Source organism: Xiphias gladius, chromosome 10, assembly GCF_016859285.1.
Source record: "Xiphias gladius isolate SHS-SW01 ecotype Sanya breed wild chromosome 10, ASM1685928v1, whole genome shotgun sequence".
Classification (NCBI taxonomy): domain Eukaryota; kingdom Metazoa; phylum Chordata; class Actinopteri; order Istiophoriformes; family Xiphiidae; genus Xiphias; species Xiphias gladius.
The window spans coordinates 846,015-871,081 of NC_053409.1; the positions used below are offsets into that span (position 1 = coordinate 846,015).

The 25,067-nt window shown below is 41.0% G+C and overlaps 2 protein-coding genes across 5 annotated transcripts; one reads left to right on the forward strand and one right to left on the reverse strand.

Annotated features, from left to right (window-relative positions):
* The first annotated feature begins 2,918 nt into the window (after window positions 1-2,918).
* Window positions 2,919-9,325, forward strand: fam241a (family with sequence similarity 241 member A). The gene is made up of 2 exons (XM_040138001.1): window positions 2,919-3,222; window positions 5,836-9,325. The coding sequence occupies exons 1-2, from the start codon at window positions 3,070-3,072 to the stop codon at window positions 6,130-6,132; spliced, it is 450 nt and encodes a 149-aa protein (XP_039993935.1). The 5' UTR covers window positions 2,919-3,069; the 3' UTR covers window positions 6,133-9,325.
* Window positions 9,326-9,650: 325 nt separating this feature from the next.
* LOC120795198 (jnk1/mapk8 associated membrane protein) lies at window positions 9,651-22,901 on the reverse strand. Of its 4 annotated transcripts, XR_005708213.1 has the most exons (8): window positions 21,953-22,301; window positions 21,581-21,660; window positions 18,767-18,921; window positions 17,540-17,746; window positions 15,143-15,324; window positions 14,871-14,947; window positions 12,276-14,334; window positions 9,651-12,180 (listed from the first exon to the last, which is right to left on the reverse strand). XR_005708213.1 is itself a non-coding variant. In XM_040136866.1 (7 exons), exons 2-7 carry the CDS (start codon window positions 21,650-21,652, stop codon window positions 14,116-14,118), a joined length of 912 nt encoding a protein of 303 aa, XP_039992800.1. In that variant the 5' UTR covers window positions 21,653-21,660; window positions 22,707-22,901; the 3' UTR covers window positions 9,651-14,115. The 4 variants fall into 4 exon arrangements, 3 of the variants coding, with proteins under 3 accessions (XP_039992800.1, XP_039992799.1, XP_039992798.1); XM_040136866.1 differs by lacking the exon at window positions 21,953-22,301 and adding an exon at window positions 22,707-22,901 and having other exon boundaries at window positions 9,651-14,334; XM_040136865.1 differs by lacking the exon at window positions 21,953-22,301 and adding an exon at window positions 22,412-22,657 and having other exon boundaries at window positions 9,651-14,334.
* Window positions 22,902-25,067: the final 2,166 nt, after the last annotated feature.

Genomic DNA, 25,067 nt, shown 5'->3' on the forward strand with positions numbered 1-25,067 from the left:
AAATAAATGCATTTATCTTCTACTATCCTGTGGCTATAAATAATCACAGAAGCTGTACACATCTTTACTGTCAACCATTAACAATGGAGTGAATGCCATGAACTTAATATATTTGTGAACGCATCTATTATGATCATTTCTGTAGCCTACATATCTGAAAACCTCTTTCACAAGAGCAGTAAAAACATATTACTTCAAGCCGTTCCACTGGTGTGGCATGCATGACTGACAGATTTGGACAGATTAGATTACGTTGGCGAGGGGATCTGTAAAGGCGTAACAAAGCGAGGTGTAGTGAACTTGGGTAGTAATGCTGTAAATAGTATCCTAGCCTGCAGGGCGCGCCTGTTTGCACCATGGGTCGGGTTGACAGGTCTAGAAGTGCGGACTGAAAGACGTGCCTTGTCTGGTGCTGTTCTAAATCACAACAAAGAACCAACCAAGATGTCTTAGTAGAACAACAGATTGTTGTTGCAGTGAAAAGGTAAGACTGTTTTGGTCTCTCATTCGGTGCAAAGATAACGAGCTGTCACCAAAGTTGATAAGTGATCTATATTATCCACGCTCTATGTAACTTAGTACTGAAACCTGCCTTGCCTCGAGTAGTGGTTATTGCTAGGCTGATCTTAGCTGTAGGATTTAGTTAAGGTTTTCAGTTCATTTGTGATGTGCAGAATGAACTGGTCACAGAAGTATGTTTATATTGAAATAGGTTATTCTTAAGGTCTTTTCAATGAAATATTAATGTAATCATGTGTAAACAAATGTCGAAGTGTTTCATTTGTTTACTTCCAGGTTCATGTTATGGTTTCCCAGGAAGGCGATCTGTCTGGACTGTTTGTGCTCTGGACACAAACAGGTCCCAGACAAATACCAATTCCAGTTTTGCAGCAAGTTGGGAGAGTACCCTGCTCCGGTGGCAAATGTGTAGACCCATGAGGAATCTGCTGTTAAACAGGACGGTAATTGACTGTGACGGTAGAAGTAAATGTTCCATTTCGTAACACACAATCTGCAAATGCAACTTATTTCTTAGTGATGGTAAGTTTTTTATTTAGAAACTAATTTACAGATCATCGTTGTTGTGAACACTGTCACAAGAAAAACAGAAATGCGGTTTGTAATGTACATTTTTCTCTCTGTTTGCAGGGTATAAAATTTATCAGTGCCACCTAGGATGTGTAAAAAGCCACCACTATCATCGTTGTTATTCCCGAAAGACCATCATCCGCACAAATGTGTTTATTATCCATGAGCACAAGTGTGGGTCGTGTGGAGTCCAAATTCCAACAGCAGAGCCCACCGTAGGACTCTCAGCTCTCAGTCCATGCAATGGCCTGAGCTTGACCACACCGTCTACCATTCCATGAGCAGTCTCTGGCTCCTCTGTAGCCTGCTGCATAAAAGCTTCCAGTTCCTTGTCTGAACCCAGTTCCTCCCTGGCCCCTTAAGACCTGTACAGATCAGAAATCTTCAACATCCAGACTATATAAAGACTGTGCTGCAGGCTAATGGGGAAGTGGACGATGAGGAATCCTGCAGGGGTTTTACTCTGACGCTGACTTCCGTACCGTAGCTGGGAATGTTTTTTGAAGGCTGGAGTGCACGAGCCCCATCTCTTAATTACCTCCCTGGGTTGTCATTGTTTTGTGGCTGTGTTTGGTTTTGTTCTCTGTGTTTGTTCATCTTTCACCAGTTAAGGTTAAATTACACACTGATCACTGAAGCTGCTTTTGTTCTGTTTATTTCTTCCACAACAGTTGTTTACTGCTGCTAGTCTGACTACAAACTGACATCAGATTGTACTCTCACATATCCATTCCTTACATACACGCCACAGAATGCACTGCAACAATATTTGTAATCCCTTGGTCTGGAACGTGTTTGGTAGATGTTAGTGTGATAACACATTAATAGCTTTGCAGCTGAAATGGTTAGGTGTTACAGTACGTAATTTCAAACTTTAACAGCTGTGACTGATCAATAGAAGGGACTCAAGAACTATGCATAATACTTGGATGAATTTGTTGTAAAAAAAAAATGTAAAGAAAAGAAGGGAAAGTTGGGCCAAACATTCAGGACATTTTCATCATGTTTGTCCCTACCAGCCTGTGTTTAACTTGAAGCCACACACTACAGGGTTGCTGGCTGATCAGCTGGTAGAACCTGAACTAGTCTGTTCCACTGTGAACATACAACCCACTTTATGCCGTTCTAGACCAGTGATTCAGTGCTGGTTTGAGCTACTATTTTTTTCCCTTAAATTTTTAATACCACAATGCGGGCGTGGCTCCTTGAAATTTGCTTTCCGTGGGATTTCATTATAATGTATCAAATAATACATGAATAATAAAATATATGTATACAATATAACATAATGGAGTATAACTCTTCAAACTAAATGGGTGCTGCCTTAACCTAGTCATTGCATGGCTTTTTTGGCTTTTATTGACAGGCAACATAAGTGAAAAAAAAAAACTGACTAACTAAAAAAACATGAACATGTTATAGGCAGTCCATTACCCAAAGTGGTCGCTGAAAAAACAAACAAACCAAGAAAAAGAGGGATTATACAGGAAATGGCTGAATTAGCCAACGTCATTGTCATGATGACAGGAGGACACAGGGACATACATGCCAGTTTGTTTTTATTCAGGCTCACTGTGTGTGGTGAAACAAGCTTTTGGATGGAAAACACTTTCAGAGACGCTGCTCAGCGGCATAAATCCCGCCTAGACTACAGGTAATAAAGTATTGCACATCTCTGTTAGCGTAACGCCTACTGAATGGCCATTGGGTTAACACGTTTGGAATTGGCGTTAAAACCGACCAATGGCACCCATCGCGTGGGCGTGTCCGGTGGTGGGCGTGTCTTGTTGTGTTGCGGGCTGCAGACGAATACCGCTGAGAGCGGCTGTCGTCGGAGCTCTGCCATTGGATGATGTCGTTGGGCTGTCGCCTACTGATCGGGAACGCGCCGCTAAGGGCGGACGTTGGGAGTGGGCTCTCAGTCACTTCCCTCCGTATGTTTTGATTCCTTGAAGTCACTGTCAGTGGACTAGCTGGAAAATGTCCGCTTTAACGCCACCTTTGAATGACCAGTACGTTTTTCATCGACGTGACTTTGAAGAGCCGCCATCGGTAAATCAGCGAAGAGGCAGGCATACTGCTCAACCTGTTCACGATGCGGGGCAGACCGCAGCACACCACCAGCGACACCGGGTAAAGCAACAGTGGAAAGCTAGCTGTAGCCGTTTATTAGATTTCATGCTAACCTCGTAGCCCCTCATGGTCCAAGACGCAGGAGGGGTTTCACTGTGTCGGAGCTCCGCTCAGTCAGGTCCTGCGATAGTTCGAGAGCTCGTCAGGTTCGGTCTATGACCACCTCGGTTTCTACGGCTTTCAGTTATCCAGTCTAGCTCCGCACAAGTCGGGATAGAGAAGAGAAGCGGCATGTTGTGATGCAGTAGCCTATACACACAGAAGCCATACATTAAACTTCTCAAGTCGTGGCCTGTTGTGTATCTAACTATGGACCAGCGGAGCAGCAGAGCAGCTTGAAATGGGACGTCTTCTCTGAACATCACGTGACACTGCTGGGTCTTATCTCGAGTTCGGCAATAATTTGTCAATTTAACAGAATACAAAAGGTAGCTTAAGGACAATGCATGATCAGATTGAGTTTGTTCACAGGGAAATGAAATCGGTAACTACTCATAGCCCCTCATCCCACCTGCAGCAGTAGAGCTCCAACGCCATTTGGAGGCCAAAGGTCGCGCCTGCAACCTTATCACAATGGGAGTTCAGATTGCAGACACCAAACAACTTTGAAATCTTGGTTCTCAGTGAATGGCAGCCTGTTACTTTCCAAGAAACCTGACTGTTTCGGTGGAATTTTTGGGATAATTTATTAGGATCATATATTCTGTTCCTTCTCCCAGGTCCGTCATTGCATAACCATCTTTCAAGTTGTGTTAGGATACAGAGCTCTTTTTAGTTCAAGCTGATCAGAGCTTTACATTGGTAACTAAAAGCACTAGCATACTACAACCTCAGACTAACAAGGTGTAGTCATTTGTAAATTTGTTTTCCTGCCTGTGGTGATTTCTTAATGAATGGGGGAATGTATCAGAGCGACTGTAGTGTGTACCATTGCAGACGTGATGGGGTGTGTCTCAGATTGCTCAATAGTTCACTAAGGAAGTACATTATTATACTGTGAATAGGACTACAGGCTGCCATGAGATTCAGATACATTATACACACAATGGGCAAGTGACAGAACAGTTCAGAGGATTGTATGATAATGATGTCACATCAGCAATATGCCCAGAGTGAGGAAGATATATAATTGGGTGTCATGAAACTATACAAGCTCTACAAGCTTTTTGTAGCTGTATCCATACTTTTGAATGTCATTCACATTTCCCAGGGGCTTAATACAGCTAATGAAAATGGAAACAGGCACGCTGCATGTGACTCTGCATTCTGGCAATTGTCTGACTGTCAACTTGTCAGTGCTCCCTAATGGACAAACTCTGTAATGGAGACACCGTCAATAAATTACCTCATACACCAGTGTATATAAGGTCCCGCAATTCACAATGCCTGTCAGGACAAAAACCAAGCCATGAAGTCCAAGACGTTCTTTGAGATAAAACTGTGGCGATACTTAGATCAGGACAAAAGGTATAAAACCAGTTCTAAAGCTTTGAGTGTTCCCAGGAGCAAAGTGGCCTCAGTGAGTGTGAAATGGAAGAAGTTTGGAACCACCAGGACTCTTCCTAGAGTTGGCCGTACCACCAAACTGAGTAACCAGGTAAGAAAGGCCTTGGTCAGGGAGGTGACCAAGAACCCAACAATCACTCTAACAGAGCTTCAGAGGTCCACTGGTCAGAATTGAGGTAAGGATGAATGCATCCAAATACAGAGAGGTCCTGGAAGAAAACCTGCTCCAAGTGCAGGTGACCTTCACCTTTCAGCACGACTATGACCTGAAGCATAAAGCCAAGAAGACACTGGAGTGGCTTTTGGACAAGTCTCTGACGGAGTTTTGAGAGGATCTGCCAGAAAGAAAGAGATCAACTGTCCGACTCCAGTTGTACAAAGCTTGTAGAGACTCACCAAAGAAGACTGGAGGCTGTAACTGCTGCCAAAGGGGCTTCTACAAAGAACTGAATGATGGGTGTGAATACCAAATGACTAAATGAGATTTCAGTTTTTGACTTGAAATAAATTTGCAAAAAAATTCTAAAAACATGTTTTCACTTTGTCATCCTGGGTTGTTCAGTCTAGATTGAGGCGAAAATGGAAATTTTATCCATTTACAATTAAATCTACAACTCTATTTTCTGAAGCCACTGCATATGATAGAAAGTGAATATCTTTGGTTTTTGGACAGTGGGTCGAATAAGACAATCAATTAAAATCACCTTGAACTGAAGAAAATTAAAAGCGGCCTTTTGCACCTTTTTTTTTTTTTTTTTTTTTAGATAAAATGATTGATTAATTTAGAAGATTAATCAATAATGAAAATATTCATTAGTTGCATCCCTCAATCTCTACCTGCACAAAGTGATAACAGGCAACAACAGGCCAACTGTCCGTGCATGCTACTGGGGGAAATATAATACACATCAGAATCACACGAACATTTAGATTTTGCATCAATTCTATTTGATATAAGGATAAGATAAAAGTGGTGGTAAAAAAATCTGGTCTGAAGGGCTTAATAGGTTAAAACAAGGCCAAACGGAGCAGTATTAACAAACATTGGATTTTGACGGGTATACTAGCAGCTCTGTTCATTATTGGAATTTGGAACTGTCTCCACAGGCTGATAGCAGCTGGACCCGACCTCGACTGCCAAGTGATCCCAGTGCCAGATGGCCCCAAGTGGATGACCCCACCACCAGAGAGCCTCGGCTGGATGACTGTGAGCGAATGGGGACTTTGTTTGGGATGCTCAACAAGTGTCTGCGGGGGATGGGCTTCAGCCAGATGTACTTTGGAGACAAGATAGTGGAGCCAGTAGTGATTGTCTTCTTCTGGCTGCTGCTCTGGTTCCTGGGTATTCAGGCTCTGGGACTGGTGGGAACTTTGTGCATCATCATCATCTACATCCAGAAGTAATGAGCGCTGGTAATCCGTGGAGCCTGCTGTTCATATTTACACATGCAGGACTCGTTTCATTTTAATGGATGTTTGCATTGGAATATGCAGTGGATCTGTGCTTTTAGGGGGGACAGCTGCTCGGTAGTGATAGTGGCTGATGGACACTTGGCAGGTTTCTGGAAACGCTTTAACGCTTGTTCAGTCAGGATTCTCAGGAATTCCTCTCTTGTTCTGGAGCTTCCCCCGCCTCAGTAAAAGGAGTGGAGCTGTCCTGCTGCCTCTGCTGGCATGGCGTAATGGTATTGATCAGCCAATTTAAAGGAATGGGAAGTCATTTTGGGAAATGTTTTTGTTTTTGTTTGAGTCAGAGGAAGTGAAGGCCAGGAGTCCCAGTGCTCAGGAAATACAAGTGCACACAACAGATGAGAGATCTTTCCTAACATACAGCCTGTTAATGTGGTGTGTAAGCGCAGCAGTAATATGACTCCAATAATTAATCAGAAGAAACAGTGTCTGAAAGTAAAGCTGACATATAGTACATAGTGTGTTTTTGTGAAACCTTTTTGCAGTAAAATGTTTACTTTGTGAGATACTAGGGATGCACAGTATATTCTGATAAGTGGGAAAATGTCCTTACTGTTATTGCCCCGAAATTGCACATTGGTGTATCTCTAATAGATACAAGTGGAAGTCATCTTCTCAAGGGAATGGACAGAAATGTGAAGTATGTCACTAATGAATTCTCACATTCATGGAAAGATAAGAAATTGACAAATTGGGATAAAACTCCCATTTTGTTTTGGAAACTAAATGTGTTCCAACAGATAGAATTCAGTTTGAGTATTCTTATGCCAATTTTAGTGGAGGGACAAAGCTAAACACGCAGTCTTCCAGTTTGTCTCTGCGGGGGTTGGCAGAGCTGCAGTGTGACAGTTACTCCCAACAAGCCCAGACAACATCTCAAGTTAGACTGACACTGCTGACTACAACTACACTGGAGTGTTCAGCTGAGTAACAGACTGATGTTTATTTATGCATAGAGCTGGTAGGGTACACTGATAGAATATCAATATCAACCTGTCAGACTTGACATGGTCTTTGGGTTTTGGTTATATTGCGAAATACCTTCAATTTCTGTTTTTAGTCTGCATAACATTTAAGTTACACAATTGTCTTAACCAATCAGCCTGTTTTGGCAGAGTGGAATAAACACTGAATGCCTCTGTGTAATCATATCTGATTGTCATCATACTCAAAATCCTCCGAAAGCCTTCTCAGCCTCAGGTGTTGTTAGTCTTTAAATAAGAAATACGTCCGTAATCACAGTCACTTACTGTAAATCCAAAGCTGAATGTTCACACTGCAAACAGCTGTAGACGAGGCTGCGTCTCCTATGAACCACCTGCATATGAAATGTATTAGTGTCGCCTTCACGGGCAACATTTAGTTTTAGTGTAGGACATGACATTCAATGGCGCAGGTGGATGATCATACCTTTTTCCATAAGAGTGTTTGATAGAGATGTCCTCGAGCATTAAGTCATGGTTGACTTAAAAATATTTAACAAGACACCATCTTTTATGAACCAGAGCCAAATGTATAAGTTGCCTAAACATAACCAGAAAAACCTTGATCTGCTGAAGCTGCATTTTGTTTCCCCAAAAACTTTGAGGAGTGTCTAAAGGTGGATTTTAGTTTGATCTGACCTTAAATTCTAATGGTGGTCTCAGGTAGTCATAATTTACACTTCTGTTATTGTTGTAGATTTTGCTGACATATTTGAATGTGCAGGTTAACTGCTCACACACTGTAGTCATCTCACTGACTTTAAATTTACTACTGAGTACAAATGTTTTCCAGGGGAGACATCATTACTGTGCCGTATGTTCACTACTCACTTAGTGGAGCCCTGCTGCATTTGTCCCTCTTTTAAGAAGCTGTGATCAATTCTTTTGAACATCACTTTTTGTTTATAAGGTGTCAACAAAAGAAATGTTGACTCTAAATGTTTTGCACCGTGTATGATTATGAGTGTTCCCAAAAATGTTCTTTGGATGTCACCGAGTTCTACAGTACTGTCTGCAAGAAATGTTAAAACAACATATTTTTTTGTACTGGGAGAGTCCTGATCCAAGGTCATTTGTCACAATACATATGTGCCGTGTTATTTTCAGTCTATTGCTAAGACCAGTCACTATAAAGGTGCATCCCATTTAACAAATATCAAAAATGCTTCACATCACTGCTAACCTTTATCCAAACCAATCTGTAGTGTTTCAGACTGTTCAGTGTATTTTTCACACCTTCCAGGAAGCCATTGGTTTCCATTCATTTCCATTATAAAAGTGAATTGGTGGGCTCCGGAACTTGTTAGATTAGTGTAATCTGTCACAGTGAACATCAGAGTCCCGCTTTTCAGACATGGTTTAACTAATCCAAACATGAATCAAAAGTTGAAAAAATGATCAGCACTGACTAATTGGCTGAGTGCTGATCATATTATTGCACTCATGATTTGTTGACATGGTACTAGGGCATTTTTTGACAAAAGTTCGTACCCCACAAATATTCTGCCTGGAATGAATCATTGCAAAAAATCCTTAAATTTTTTACATGTAATTTTGCGGCAAATTTTCAACGAAGTGTTTCAATCTAAGTGTATAAAGTTGGTACTTACAGTGTGAGTACATTTCCTAACTTTTGGTGTACAAATGACAAGCACCCTTCATAATCTCATAGTTAAACACCATGTTTAATGGTTCCACTGGTCTGATAAAAGTAACTGTTAGCTGAGTTTAGCTGGGCTTCTTCATAACCTACAAATACGTTCTCATTTCAAATCGGAAATACATCATCCTTTGGAGATAATAAATTCAGTTACTCTGGGGTTCACCCAAAGACGCATTGATCATAACCCAGCTAACTGAATAAGCCTGCTATGACAGCAGCTCCAGATAAATTTGAAACCAGATCTGAAGAGCTGAAAGATCCAGGCTAAAGTCAGATCATCGGTCCTGCTTTTTCAAATCTGACTTATCTGACTTAAGCAGCAGTGCGGAAGTATTAGCAGCAAGACGGCCTCTGTGAATTTGATTTTGTCATACCATCTATTTTATATTATTGGATTTCTGTTACAGATGCATTCACATATAAGCAGCCTTTGTATGTTCGTAGCTAATTCTAACTATCTATTGTCAGGTAGTTTAACATATATTGTCTTATGTCTTATATATATATATATACATATATATATATATATATATACATATATATATATATATATATATATATATATATATATATATATATATACATATATATATATATATATATACATATATATACATATATATACATATATACATACACACATATATATACATACACACACACACACACATATATATACATACACACACACACACACATATATATACATACACACACACACACACACACACACACACAAGACAAACTAATGATTTTTTTTTTTTTATGTAAAATTTAAAGTATCTATCTATCTAATTTACAGTTGGAAAAAGTCTGTAATAAAGAGAGCATTCACCAAGGACTTGTCCTTTCCATATGCACATGGGCTCACTGCATACAGCGATCTGGGGTTTCCACAGCAAGAGAGCAAGGAGCATTAAGACAGCTCAACATTCATACACAAGGGTGAGCATGTAAAGGAAGGGGTTCTTTTGATTATTTTCAGATCTTTTTCAGCTACCTTGTCCCATACATGAGTTTTTCCAGTTCTGCAAACTAACATGCGAGACAAGAGGAACTGAGACACCGTGTGCTGCAGACAAAGGGTTAAAATGGGGACATGAACTTGTATTTTTCCACTACGCTATCCATCTATCAGTGTCAGATGTAGTAGAGTAGAAATAGCATACTGTAAGATGATAAGAAACATACCTCAAACTGTACTGCAACATTGTATTTGTGTAAGTACAGTACTTTACTACTGTCAACTTTCATGTTTAACTTAACTGTCTCCAAGAAGGACGTCGTCTTGCAGCCAGGAGGAACAGAGAATACACACAGCCTTCCGCATATGACACAGAGAATAACAGACATTCAACATACTGTGTAATAACAGGCCTGAGAGCATGCTTGCAGCTCTGTGAGGCTGCAGTCTGGCACAATGGTGATTTGAGCTAAATGCTCACATGCTGATGTTTACCAATAATGTTTACCATGGTTCCCTTAGTTTAGTGTATTAGCATGCTGCTAATTAGCACAAAACACAAATTGCAGCTGAGGCTAATGGGAGTGTAACTCATTTTGCAGGTATTTGGTCTTAAACCAAAGTACTGGACAAACTAAAGTATTGACCTGATGATGGCGCTAGAGGAAAGTTCACCAAAGTTCTTACAATTCATCCTGAGGGGGGCTTGAATATGTAACCAAATGAAAAGGCAATCACTCAAAGACAGATGTCAACCCCATGGTGGCACTAGAGGAACACTCGGGGTCACCAAAGTTAATAGGACTTGGCGACTGGGAATCACAAAATCTCGCGGCAATCCACCCACTGGCAGTTGAGGTACTTCAGTCTGGACAAGAGTGATGGGCCAAATAACCGACTAACAGACATCGCCATCCGGACAGCCGTGCCGCTAGCATGGCTAAAGGTATGTCGGTTATATTAAAACAAACCATACACCCATACAGAACAGTGCACATCGGGGACAGCATAACAAAAAACCTGGACTGCATCCAGCCATCACCATCCAAGCCCAAGCATTACTGCCAAAAACTCCATCACCCATCCTCATGATCTGGAAGACATCATCTTTCTGCTCCTGATGCCAGAAAGCGTGCAGACTTCCTTGAACGTTAGCAGGGGCGTGGAGGAGACAGGTGATATCCTGACAGTGACGTGAGAAGACAAAATAAAAATAACAGCACAGGAACGTTGGACCTCCAGAGGAGGAGGCAGTTGACTTTTAAAAACCTGGACTTGCTTACTCACATCAAGACTGTCAGGCTTACAACGTGTGAATGGGTCCTCCCTCTGGCTTGATTCCTGTTTCTAAGGATCCATTCCCGAGACAATGCAACAAGTACCTCACTCCTTCTCCCACCGGTTCCGATTCGCTCCAGGCCAACTGTACCTTTCCTTTGAGTAAAGGCTTAGTAGTTCTGGAGTGAGTAGCTTCCCAAGTGCCAATTCACCACATCCCCAATTCCATCACCTGAAATGATGTCAAACCAACCAACAGTGTTGGAAGGTGTCGGTGCACCAACGAGTTGCAGCAATTGTCTCGACTTTCTATAGGTCACATACACACTGCCAAATGTGTTCAAAAACAGTTTGTGTAGTTGTAGGGCAAGAAAAAAGGTGATCTATTTCTCACAAAAGTGTCATGACATTTCTTGTTTTGAAGTGGTACTCTGTCAGACCCTTTTAGTCTTTGTTGAATTCATGAGACGAGGAAGAAGAGGGCAAAAAAGAGGGGAGGTGGGGAAATGGTAGCAAGGCAGGTTCCGAAGGAATAGCATCTGAAAATCTGGACTGATTGCCAGTATATTAAATGTGCTGCTATATACTTTTCTAGAGAAATTAAATAAGGGACTTTCTCAACGCTTTACCGTGGTTTCAAGATGGCACCACTTTCTTTGAGAGGCAACAGCAAACCTATGGGTGTGTTCAGTCATTTTCTAACAAAGTGCAGACAAGCCACAGGCAGGTTTAGCAAGTTCTCTGGTTAACTTTACTGAGTCAAACCCCTCGACTCAAGAACATGGACTAGTAGAACAAGCCTGTTCAGGTTTTTCATTCAGCAAAGTGATCCACATAACTGCTTCTGTAAACAGGTTGCTGCTGTGGATGTGTGTGCTCTGCATATTGTGTTGGATGGAGCTGGATTAGATTTGGATAAGGCAGTAAAATGTCTCCTGGTCACAGCTGCATCTGCATGCTCTTTACCTCAGGAAATGCAGAACATCTCGACGCTCAAGGGACCACACTATATGTTTGCCTCTGACAGCAGGTATATAGACTCATAAAGGTGGCTCATAAGTACTCGTGGTTTGAGCTCAAGCTGACAGGGTTCCCTAAACGGATACAAGGACAGATAGAGAGCACATGTATTGTCAGGAGTTAGATGAAATCACACAGGTAGGTACACTGAACTTCAACTACTACTCACTGTTGCAAAACGATTTGAGCGTGTGTGCACGTAGCAAATCCCACTGAACAGGAAGACACTTAGATTTACAAGCATTCGTACATTTACAATAACATACATATACAGTACATTATAGCAGCTTCAACTCAGAAAACCACTGAAGGCCATTGGAAGGATTACAGCTCGGTTCAGGACATAGACGACTAAACTAACAACAGCCCAAAAGCAGACAGGTGCTGCTATCTATTTTAGTTAAGTTCACTCAAATACGCAGCAGCGACCCTGTTCACATGTCTGTGCCTCCGACATTTTGTCATGTGTGTTAGTGGGAAAGATAAATCCTTGGCAACCTTTGAAAAACAAACTCCACAATGTTTTAACGTCTGCTACAGCTCTGAGGGCTTCTCTAACCATCCGGATGAAAAAAGAAGCCGTGTTCCGCCCCATTGCAAAGCCTGCGAGTCGATCTCCCATCCAGGCTCTCTTCTCATCAAGTTGTACAAAACGTGAAAAATACAAATGTGTTATTGTGTATTAAATAGATAAAATAAAGTAACATTAATGTAGACAAACATAGATGCAAATAAAACGTTTTAACTTTGTTTTGTGCAAATCAAGCGAGGTCATACATCACTTCCAGCTAAGAAACAGTCGCACCTGAAACTCAAACTGGTTACAAATATTTATTGTCATCATTCAGCAGACAGATTTGTTTTCATCCAGATGATCAGAGGAGTCTCGCAGGATTCTGGAAATCCGTCAGAGCTGGACTTGTCAAAGACTGCCAGGGATTTCGCTTTCAGAGAAATGGACGCCCAGCGCTGTGACTACAGTGTAATGCTAATACATGAGTGGCAAGGACCAGGGTTAACCCTGTCCTGGCTGGATGTTGCCCTGGTGTACTTCTGTTGCACTTTGATACATACAGTAGGCCCAGAGAATCTCTTCACCACGACCTGAGGTGGTCTGAGTAACCAAGCCACCATCACTCTTCATTCACGACATTTACTGTATTTACAAGAAAATGTACAACATGCACAAAAACACAAGACAACATCTCTCAACACGCTCTGGGATGATGTCAAATAATCAATTTAGGATTTGAGTCTCAGGAGGAAACAGGATGTGAACTAAGATGTAGTACCAGAAAATGTATCAATAATCAATCAATTGTTCGGCTCTTTAATCAAGTGAATATACCAAACACTGTCTGGTTGCAGCTTCTCCACTCGGACTATTTGCAGGTGTGCTCTGTTTAGTAGCACTCTGAACTGCTGTTCGTCGGCTTTTTGGACAGTTTGTAAAACTAAACGAGCCATTTAACGACATCACTTTGGACTGTGTTTGGTAACTTCTCACTGGCATTTGTCAACTTGTTAAACAAAAATACTTAAAAGATTCATCTGCTTGGAATATACAGAATCCTTCGTGGCAACTACGCTAACAAGAAATGTCATCGACAGGTACGTGAGCTCTCAGTGAGCAGTTCTCAACTTGGATTGTGCAAGCCGAGCACAGAGCTAGTTTTCATGGCATCTTACTCCCATGTGAAGATTTCTATATTCAGCTGGTTAAGGAAGATGCCATTCCGCCATGTGAAAAAGTCTGCTCAGAAATCATAAACAGAAACACATTCATAATGAAAAATCTACTATTGTAATGATGTCACAATATGGCCACTAACTGGCTGAGCAAGTCTGGTCACACCAAAGGCCAGGAAGTCAAGCCCATTCAAACCCACTGGAGTACTAATGACTGACACACTGCTGTCTGTCTTCTGATGGCTCAGGATTAGAAGCTGAAAGACTTGACTGTGGCAATGAGTGAAATTTCCTCTCTGCTGATTTCTGATGAAACCAGCTCAGTGTCCGTTGCCGCCCTCAGACAGGATGCGGCTCGGCTCCGTGAACTTTGCAGTGGCGATGTAGAACAGGGCGGGACCGGGCACGAGGGCCAGTAGCGGCAGGTCCTGCTCCAGCTTGTCCAGTCTGGAGATAGAGATGATGCCGTACGCATGGAGTAGCCAGTGGCTGAACAAGACAACCAGACGCTTCTTCTTAGCAACCAGGTTTTTAAAAGACTGTGGTGGTGGATGAGCACACACAGAGGAAAGAGGTTAGAGAGAATAACTCTTCGGCTTCAAATAAAATGCTCCACGATTCTGAAATGCTTCTGAAACACTGAACTGTTTGTAATGTCAGTGATACAAAAACAATAATATCAAGAGAAATACCGCCAGTGGAGGCACACATTTAGATTACATTAAAGTGATTATGAAACGGAAACTGAAAATGTTTTGCGATTTGAGAGTTATAATAGGATGCAATGAAATTGTGGTAAATGGAACAAGTAAAATTTAAAAACCTTTTTAAATTCATTTTTAGATTAAATGTCAAAATTCAATCCTTAATTCAGAATTTTGACATTTACTAATTTATGAATGAATCACACAATTAATTCTTGGATGAATTAATTAACCCGATATGAAATTCAAAACCCTGTCCGTTCCTTTGGAGGATTCTCAAGGTAAAAACTACTTACTTTAATTTACAGTTGTCAAGAGTGATTTCATTTGCTACATATTACAAAGACACACGGTGCAGTGAGTGCTGTTACCTGTATCTCAGAGGCAGACATGTAAACAGCCAGTGTGACCAGAGACAGGACCAGTATGATGTAGGGAAAGGCATAGTCTGAAACACACAAACTGTCACTAGCAGCTGCACAGGTCAACCTACATAATTCAGCACTAAAGTTTAAAGTGAAATGATTAATAGGTGTGTAATGTGGTCACAACCGCACGAAAAGCAGGAAACAACTCTCCAACACTGGTACGAGTTGGATGTGAACTCAGTAGCAAAGATCTGCAGCCACTCATTCATACTCACAGAGCAGTCCTCCTCCAACAGCCTGCAGCACGGTGAGGATGGGGAAGAAGTACAGAGCAGCATAGATGCTCTTGAAGCGGTCAGATTTACCCAGACCACATGCTATCTTCTTCACCAGCAGAGGCCGCAGTAGCATCATCAGCACCAAGCAGAAGGCGTAGTAGATTAACACAATGGTGTAACTGAGGAGGAGAAAAAAAACAAAAAAAGCAATAATATTCAGCTAATCCCGAGGGTAGTTGATGGACTCAGAAAGATCCGAAAACATGAGCTTATTTAAGGTTGACAAAGAGAGTGAAAACACAGCGTTTCTATATAAGAGCACAGTCCCCCAATATCTGAATAAACAGTGTGTATATATTATTTGTCAGTAGAAGTTAAACATCACATAAGATTAGACCAACAAGGATCTCATATCCTGCAATATTTTAAGGAACAGGATACATTTGAAAGGTGCTGAAATGTTAACGCACAGATGACATGATGAAAATACCCTCCGAATCTTTTTTTAAATGGAATAAGAGGCACCATTTACTTCATTTAGTACTTTCCAAAGTGCTTTACAATTTGCTTCTCATTCACACACACACACACACACACACACACACACACACACACACACACACACACACACACACACACACACACACACACACACACACACACACACACACAGTAGGTAAAATGTGTGTGTGTGTTTGTGAGTGTGTCTATATTAACAAAAATATCACATTAACCATTTAGGAATTAAAGTCATTTTTATACATAGTCCCTGATTTACAGAGCCTCAAAAGTAATTGGACAATTGACTGACAATCAGTTTCATGTCCAGGTTTGGCCTGTTCCCTCATTGTTTCATGACAAATGAAGCAGAGAAAAAGTCTGGAGTTGATTCCAAAAGTTGAATTTGCATCTGGTAGCTGTTCATGGGAACTCTCAATATGCTGTCCAAAGAGGTGTCGATGCAAATGAAGGAGGCCATCAATAGGCTGAAAAAACAAAACAACCCTATCAGACATACGGCAGAACCTTTAGGAGAGGCCAAATCAACAAACTGGTGCATTATTAAAAGAAGGAATGAACGGCTGAGCTCAGCAACACCAAAAGGCCTGGAAGATCACAGAGGACAACTGAAGTGGATGATCACAGAATTCTTTCCTTGGTGAAGAAAAACCTCTTCACAACATCTGGCCAGAAGAACGCTCTCGAGGAGGAAGGTGTATCATTGCAAAAGTCTAAAATCAAGAGAGGCCTTCATGAATGTAAATACAGAGGGTTTACCACGAGATGCAAACCACTGGTAACACTCAGGAACAGAAAGGCCAGATTATATTTTGCCAGAAAACATCTAAAAAAACCTTCCCAGTTCTGGAAAAAGATTCTTTCCATAGATGAAACCCAGATTAACTTGTAGCAGAATGATGGGAAGAGAAGCGTATGGAGAAGGAAAGGAAAGGCTTATGATCTAAAGCCACCACATCATCTGTCAGACATGGTGGAGGCAGTGTTACGGCATGGACATGTATGGCTGCCAATGAAACTGGGTCACCGGTGTTTACTGATCATGAAGTAGGATGAATTCTGAAGTGTATAGGGCTATACTATCTGCTCAGATTCAGCCAAATGCTGCAAAACTGATAGGACGGTGTTTCACAGTACAGATGGGTAATGACCCAAAACGTACTGCGAAAGCAACCCAAGAGCTTCTCAAGGCAGAGAAATGGAATATTCTTCAATGGCCAAGTCAGTCACCTGACCTAAACCCAAATGAGCAGGCTTTTCACTTACTGAAGACAAAACTGAGGGCAGAAAGACCCACAAACAAGAAGCAACTGAAGGCGGCTGCAGTAAAGGCCTGGCAAAGCATCTCAAGGGAGGAAACTCAGCATCTGGTGATGTCCATGGGTTCCAGACTTCAGGCAAATGATTTTCATCCAAGTATTAAAAATAATCCTTATATTTATAATTATGTTGGTTTGTCCAATTACTTTTGAGCCTCTTAAAATAAGGGACTGCCTATAAAAATGGCCGTAATTCCTAAACAGTTAAAGGGATATTTCTGTTAACCCCCTTGAATTAAAGCTGAAAGTCTACACTTCAATAGCGTCGTACAGAGGCAAAATGACAAAAATTGTGTCACTGTCCAAAAACTTATGGACCTAACTGTGTATATACAAAAATATATACAGATAAATACGTATATCTGCGTATTTTTATGAAAGTGTTAACTGCATATAGAACTGTTTCACTTAATTTAATTCCCAATATCTCAATGCTGTTTCAAAGACTTCTCCACTCTGCCAGGAAAACATTGTTTTGTTTTTTTAATTAATGTCTTTGTCTTTAATTGTAGAATAAACTCAGGTTTTCAACCCCCCCTCCATTATTAGTACTTACAGTGGGTAGACGGCTTCCTGGGTGCAGTGTATTGTGTTGATGTAGTCTGGACTGGGGTTGTACAGCATGGTGTACCAGTCTGACAGCATCTGGACTCCACAGGAACGGATAGTGAGCGTTCCCACGGGCTCCGTGACCAGCAGAGTGACCACAGCTGACACGCTGCACTCCAACATGGCTGTGATGTGCTGAAGCAAAGCACTGGAACTGAACACACAACAACACAAGGGTGCATTATCCATATTTCCTATGTACAATCATGTGGACTCAACCATTGAGTCTCTTTACTTACTTATTTGACTTGTTCATTTTATCTTTCTTTACTGATGTTTCTTGCTATTGACCTATCCCCTCTACTGTGACACTGCAAATTTTCCACTGTGCGACTAATAAAGAATGATCTTTTCTTATCTTATCGTATCTTATCTTGGATAAACTCAGCTCCACTCAACTCCGCTGTTAGTGTTCTGAGTTCACAATGCTGCTACAGCCATGGGTCAAATCTATTTATTCTCTATAATTTAATAAAAGTACACAAACAGCCTAAACCTGCTTTAAGAAACACAGTTTCCTGAAAATAGGCCCAGTTTACTGATGGGAATTTGAATGGCTGATTTGTTGGCACAACTGGTAATCTTGCTTGTAGCACTCCTTTTGCTTTCGATCTGATATCAAGTTACTCCAGGGCAGGTATCGATGTGGAAGTGGATAGACTGATAACAATACTTCTCTTGCTTCTGAGACAAAAAATGCCTGGGAAATTTCCTACTCCATTATAATGTAAAATCTGTGCAGACCCACTGTCATGAAATTAGATACATTCTGCTCCTGTGGCGCTGATGGGGAGTTAACCAGACTGCCCTTCCAGCTGACTTGTAACTAGGTAGCTGGCACAATTTTCCATCCACACCATTTTTTTTTTAACCAATAGATAGCTCTGAAATCAGGCACTTCAGCCAGGCACTGATGGGCATAGATACAACACTGTGAACATGCAGCTCAAACTACAAACAGTTACAGTTCTCTCTTTTCACCACCTGTATTACACCGATCAGCCACAACATTAAAACCAGTTGTTTTAATGTTGTGGCTGATCGGTGTATGCTAACATGACCACTGCAAGCTATCACATTTACACTTAGTTCTGGTTTCACCCTGGTAAGCTTATTTTGACTTGTGAAAGCGGAGACACAGGGAGAGAGAGTTTGTGCGCGTGTGTGACCTCACCTCTTCTTTCCAGAGTACCACTCAATGAAGAACCAATGCAGCACTAGAGGTAACATGGCCATGAATCCTAGATAGAGCCAGTCGTAGAGCCCGGGGGACTCAGTGCAGCGTTCACATACCTTCTGGATGTTGGCCCGCTCTCCACGAGGACAAACCTGGCAGGACAGATAGAGATGACTATGATTAGAAACAGCCCACCAAAACTCACTGCCAGCCCAACAACCACATTTAAATTTTTCCCCTTCTGCCTCATTCCCTTTTTCCTTTCCCCAACTGAAACCAGAGTTGAATCTATATCATTATGATGCATTTCACTGTGAAAATATTGATAAAAACTCGGCTACTCGACAGAGAGACAGCCTTTCTAAATTACCCCAAGTATCTTTTTCTGCACTATGTTCTGTAAAAAAAAAAGTGTGTTGTATGAAAGTTTGTTAAAATGATGCTGGAAAAATATGTGGACCTGGCATCTCTTACTTTATGATAAGTGAACATTAGTTCTTTCAAAATTTCATGACACCACCAGTCTGTCCTTTTTCCATTCACGTTCTGCTTGTCCGCATTACCTCTTTATTTCTCTGGTGTTATTTAGCCAAGGTGTGCTACGGCTGGTTTTTGTAGGTGCTATGACAATCAAGAATAATTTTGCACAAATCACTGAAGTTATTTGGTAGCTCATCTGTAGATATATTTGGGTTTCAGTTACTGCTATTTTTTAGATGCACAAGCACAACAATGGATACGAGAGGTAACAAGTGAAAACTGTGGGGGCAGGAGGTGGAAACAGGACCTTAAAAATAATAGATTTGTGGTCAGAAGCAAATAAGCTCTCCTCACAGACATCAATTCTATCAATAGCAAAACCACAGGAGACATGGTGCCTTTACGCTAGTGGGACCTTCAACTAATTGACTGAGATCAAAAGATTTCACGATGTCTACAAAATCCATAGTGAAAGTAGAACCAAAGGGGCAGTAAACATGTTTGTTAAAGTCACCTCAAATCAAGACTTTATCAAAGCAAGGAACAATAAAGCTAAAAGATCCAAGGACTCCTAAATAAAACCAGAAATTTTGGGGGCCTGTAGACTGATCAAAAATTAAAAGGACCCTGCCATTTATCATAAACCCAAACGATTCAAATGAGGATAAGTTTCCAAGAGCATAGAGAACACTTTAAAGTATCTGTATAAAATAGAGCCTCCATGACGTGAAAGCCGAGGCTGGTGAAAATAACTGAAATTGGAAGGACATGTTTCATTTAATGCAACAGTAACCTGGGCTTAAGCAAGTCTCAGTAAGCATAAAGATAGCCAACTGAATAACGTCTTATTTGCCATCTGAGATCTGGCATTTAACAAGCCAAATATAAATGAGTTGGAAGAAGGAAGATGGGCATGGAACAGGACTGTCCAAGAAGGGCTTAACAGGGATTTGCTGTATTGTTGCATTTCCTGCTGAGGACTCTGTTACTGGTGATAATGGGAATTGCCTTAACAGGTGAGACGCAATGACGTCACAATTGAAGACAGTTTGTTATGTTTGTGATGAGCATTTGTTCCCCTCATCAGCTTGGGTGCAAACTGTCTGAACTGTAGAAGGCACCACACAGCCAGAAAGACAAGTTGTGTACATATTCAGTGTGGTTATAGTTGGACCACTTCCGCAGCCAAGAGTACAGAGCATAAATGCAGCTGAAAATCTGTTTGCAAAATTCCATAGCTCTACTCCAAATACTGAATTTTTGAAGTTCATCATTTTTGTCATTCTTTGTATGTGTATTCTAAGCCTCAACGATCACTGAAATTTGTACCGAACATCCACGAAGCCCTAAGGATCATTTAGAAATTGTATTCATTTAAATAGCTGTTGCTGAATGATTTACATTAATCAGATTAAGAAAACTAAATATTTTTTTTTACCCGAACAGGAAAATGTCATTCATTTTCAAAAATGAATATCTCCACTAGTTTTCACTTTCTTTCTTACAAAAGTTGGTACCGTGTAGCAATAATGTAAGTTTTATCACGTCTAGAAGTTGTTCTGTCAAACCTCAAATATTCATAACTAAAAAAGTATTGGGAATTCAGAATTCCGGGTGAGTTGGTGTGGAATGACGCATATGTCAAATTTCTCGGTGAATCAGTGTTTACTGTTGTCTTCAAACAACAGTTGTGCAAGAACTTTGCTTAAAATTAAAGCTTTAAAAATTATGATTCAGATCAGATTATATCTGGTCAAAATAAAGTAATAATACTAAGAATCTGACCAGACAACTGATGCCACTCTTCAGTACTTGACAGTTTTCGAAACTCGGTTCTATGGACACATTTCAATCGGTTCCAAACCCACCCCTATGCAGCATAAGCCCGTTGATCAAATTGACATTCCAATATACAGGCTGGGTGGGTTTACATTCAGTTTCACTTCCACAAAAGTGATGTGGATAAATCACTAAAATCAAACCTTATCTGAGTGCCCATGCTGCTTGGAATAAATGACACCACGACAAAGCTGTCTGAGTGTTACAGCATTCCCAAATCCGAACGGTGAAACTTCTGAGTAGTCTGGTATCATAACTGCAGCAAAAATTCAATGAGAAGCTGTCACCAGACTCAACTGTATAGTGGGTAAGGGTATTGTACCCACTCTACAGTCTGACACGCTACATAAAACTGGATACCAATCTGAAAGTATAACCCAAAGTACAACTATCCCATCTCACTTTTATAGCATAGATGGATGACAAACAATGTCCCTCAGTCGCACAAATACAAAGCGGCAGTCACACAGAAATCAGGCGTTTAATACTCACACCACACTCTCCCTCCGCTGATCCATTGACCATCGTCCTGCCACAGTACAGGCCCGGACATGTTGAACTCATGGCCACAGCTGCAAGGATATACAACAATCACCACCGGTAAACAGTTTGGCAGCAAAACCACTTTCTGAAAGCTAACTGTGCGGTTTATAACACAGAGACACTAGATGGGTCCAAGTTCCGAAGTAGCTCGTATTCTCCATGAGAGCAGATGAATAGTCGTTACTAATTATTAACTGAACGTTAACGTTACAGGCATTTCGGTGTCGGTCGCCAGAATTGTCTGGGAACTATAACGTGGAGCGTGCAGGATTTTTCAAGCCCTTGCCCTCCGTGTGTTTTAACGGTGGATTTAATGTTTACCTGCCAGAATTCGCACACTGTTCAATACTAGGATGGAGAGAGGAGAGATATGCATAACAGCAAGGGACAGTCTCTCGGTTTGTTGCTATATCGGCAAATGCAGATGATGGTTGTCTAGTTCATTTAGACGAGGCGGCTATTTCACACTAGAAGCTTTCTGGAGAGAAGCATGACGTTAGCTCGAGACCAAGACCACAACAATTCAGGTTCCAAGAAAACTGGAGCAAATTTCCGCTACTGGCACACCCCGTTACTTTCACTGGTCGCTCTCTTAACTGGCGTAAATACAGTCTTCGGTTTATATAAGTGCAAAGACGTCTCCTAAGAAATCATTTGGGTAAGTATGGGGTTACTTAGCTAGATCACAGGTAGCTAGTAAAATCACACTATTATGTGCGGCGGCGGTCACACTATCTTAACAACCTAACTATTATCAGATGAAAGCCAAGTTTAACTTACCCATTTTTTGCCAGTAATGATTAAAAACAACTTTTTCGACTCAATGCTACCGTATTTTCTTTCGGTACCTAAACGGGATGCGGACGAAAACAAGGTAGCACAAACAGGAAGAGGAAAGATGGAAGTTTTTTTTTTTTTTTTAACTTTATTGAAAAAAAAAAACAACAGCATATCAACGCCTGGGGGTATTCCAGAAAGCGGGTTCTGTTAAAACTCTGTTTCTTAACGCTGAGTTGAGGCGAACTGCAGAGACAGAGAGAAATGAAACTCCCGGCCAGTCACTGTGGTAACTTACGCTGTAAACCCAACCTGCTCACTGGCAGGTTTTTCAACGAACCCCGAGTGTCTCTCTGTCTCCTCCTGCCGAGCCGGGGGACGCTTTCTGACACGCCGTTTCATTCTCCTCAGTCCTCACACAGTCGGGAGCAAAGCGCATACAAGAGCTCAATCATTTGCAGAGGTCTACACCAGGACAAGATCGAAATCCTGGTTGGACACTAGTTGTTACCCAGGCCTACCTTTTTATGAACAGGCAGTCGATGTTTAACGTTTGAATGTACTCAAATGTTAAATATCGTGGATTCATCCTCAACTCAGATTAAAATCCATTCACTGTCCGTCTTTGTAACACTGTGACTCCGTGGACATTAAAACAACTGGCAGGTTGTCAGTCATTTCCCCTGCACTGAAACGTTGACCCGCATTAATCACTGCAAACTTTACAAAATCTGCGTGAAGCTTCGGACACATAAAACACCGATCTAGGATAATCATTTCTCACGCTGTGATTGGTTACACTGGTGGAGCAGTCCTCTCATATTTATCATGTCATATTACAGATTATGAGTGAAGATGATTTTACAACATTGGAAAAGACCTTTAAGATGTTAAAACTGGACTAAATGTTGTTTAAAAGTGAGTTTTTGAATGTAGGCTACATTTAGTCTTAACTTGCTTTAACAGAATTTTAGTTACTATGTTTAAATTTCCTACATGTTGACATAGAACATGATATAAAATATGCTATGAGTAAGATTTTTAAATGTAAAATAGACATCTAAAAACTGACACTCAGTTTGATCCTTTTTTCAAATGCAAATCACCAAAATCATTAGGCTATTAATCATAGGTCTATCTGTCCATCTATAGATCTGTTTGATGTCGTTTTCAGGTTCCAGCATCACTTGTGTGTGCGTGTGTGTGTGTGTGGGTGTGTGTGTGTGTGTGTGTACTGTATATGCTAGAGTTACACTGACAAAGGAAAATGATGGGGTCGTTGTTTATTAACTTTCACAGCAGACAGTGCTGAGAATTTTGTAAACAATGGAGTCAGAGCACGCTCTGCTGGACAAACTATGTGATGACACAATTTCTAAATTACCCCAAGCATCTTTTTCTGCACTATGTTCTGTATATATCTGTGATGGGCCAATATTTGCCAATAATACTGGCTCTAATAGAGTTAACGTATTGACTTTTTTTTTTCACTCCAACAGACCCTTTCACTACTGCTGCTTAGTTTTTTTAAAGATAAATGTGCAATATTACACATTTATATTTCCAGTTCCACTGCATTTAGGATCTGTTTTTTCTGCAATCAAACTGCAGTCTGGTACTTCTCCTTGGTTTACTTTAAACAGTGTTGTTTAAACAGTGTTTTATCTTACCTACTTTTAATTTGCACCCAACTTCTTACTGACTATAATAGGCTTAATGAATTGAAGGGTACTGAAATTGCTGGTAAGCATCTTATCATATGTCGACTCATGGATGATGCCACTTTTTTTTTAAAGAATTTTATTCTTCCTACGTGTACAAATTAAGCTAATCCACGTATATTTATCTTAAACATGTTATTTGGTGAAAATAATAGACTTTTGACTATAAGTACAATAAGTGTTGCCAGATTCCTTTCACAAATATGGTAAGGATAACTGCCAAAAACAATGTGAAAAAAACTTAAAATAACTTTGCTCCATATAATTTCGAACCCCCCAACAACCACCTAACCCCAGAACCCAGACAGCACCTCAGCCCTCGGAAAACCTAGGGAAAGTCCTGGAATTCTAATCCAATTCCTGCTTAAAACTACTTCTTGTAGATGATGGTTGCCGTTTTAAGTTCATGGTCTAAGTTGTGTTTGATAGTAAGTAGGTGTAACAAACCATGGAAATCTTTCTGAGCCACCGTAAGTCAGCCAGCCTAGAGCCCCTCCCGCCTCCTGGTTACTAATGCAAGCGCAGGCCACGTTTGCTTTCTGTTAGGCTGCTCTTTCTCACTGGGTCAGTGTCTTGGCAATACCTTGGGGCATATGTACTTTCCTGGTAGCTGCTCTCTCCCTACATGTTCGGTAGACCTTGCGCCACAGCTATTGTTTGCTCGGTGATTTGACCCTCACCTCAAACCAATCTTTTAGGACATGTTTCCAACCAAGCAAGCCATTATGCTGGTGTGCGCAGCCCACTGCGACGAGTTAGGACTGTGTACTTATCCATGAGACAGCCAAGGTAGATTCAGCTCTCCTTCCTACTTCCATGGTGTTGGTGATTTGTTTTTGTGGCAGTCAGAGACTAATGTTGATGATTCTCCTTTTAAATATTGCACTGCCACTGCTGCTTTATTTTTTATTTTTTATTTTTTTTTGTTTGTGCTTGAT

What these genes read in the sequence shown, in the direction of transcription:
- fam241a (XM_040138001.1), top strand. Translation starts at nt 3,070, where the DNA reads ATGTCCGCTTTAACGCCACCTTTGAATGACCAGTACGTTTTTCATCGA. An exon ending in CACACCACCAGCGACACCGG is followed by an intron (nt 3,223 to 5,835) that starts GTAAAGCAACAG and finishes CTGTCTCCACAG; the next exon opens with GCTGATAGCAGCTGGACCCG.
- LOC120795198 (XM_040136864.1), bottom strand. Translation starts at nt 22,007, where the DNA reads ATGCATATCTCTCCTCTCTCCATCCTAGTATTGAACAGTGTGCGAATT. An exon ending in CAGTGTGCGAATTCTGGCAG is followed by an intron (nt 21,661 to 21,952) that starts GTAAACATTAAA and finishes ATATCCTTGCAG; the next exon opens with CTGTGGCCATGAGTTCAACA. An exon ending in CAGGAAGCCGTCTACCCACT is followed by an intron (nt 15,325 to 17,539) that starts GTAAGTACTAAT and finishes TCTCCTCCTCAG; the next exon opens with TTACACCATTGTGTTAATCT.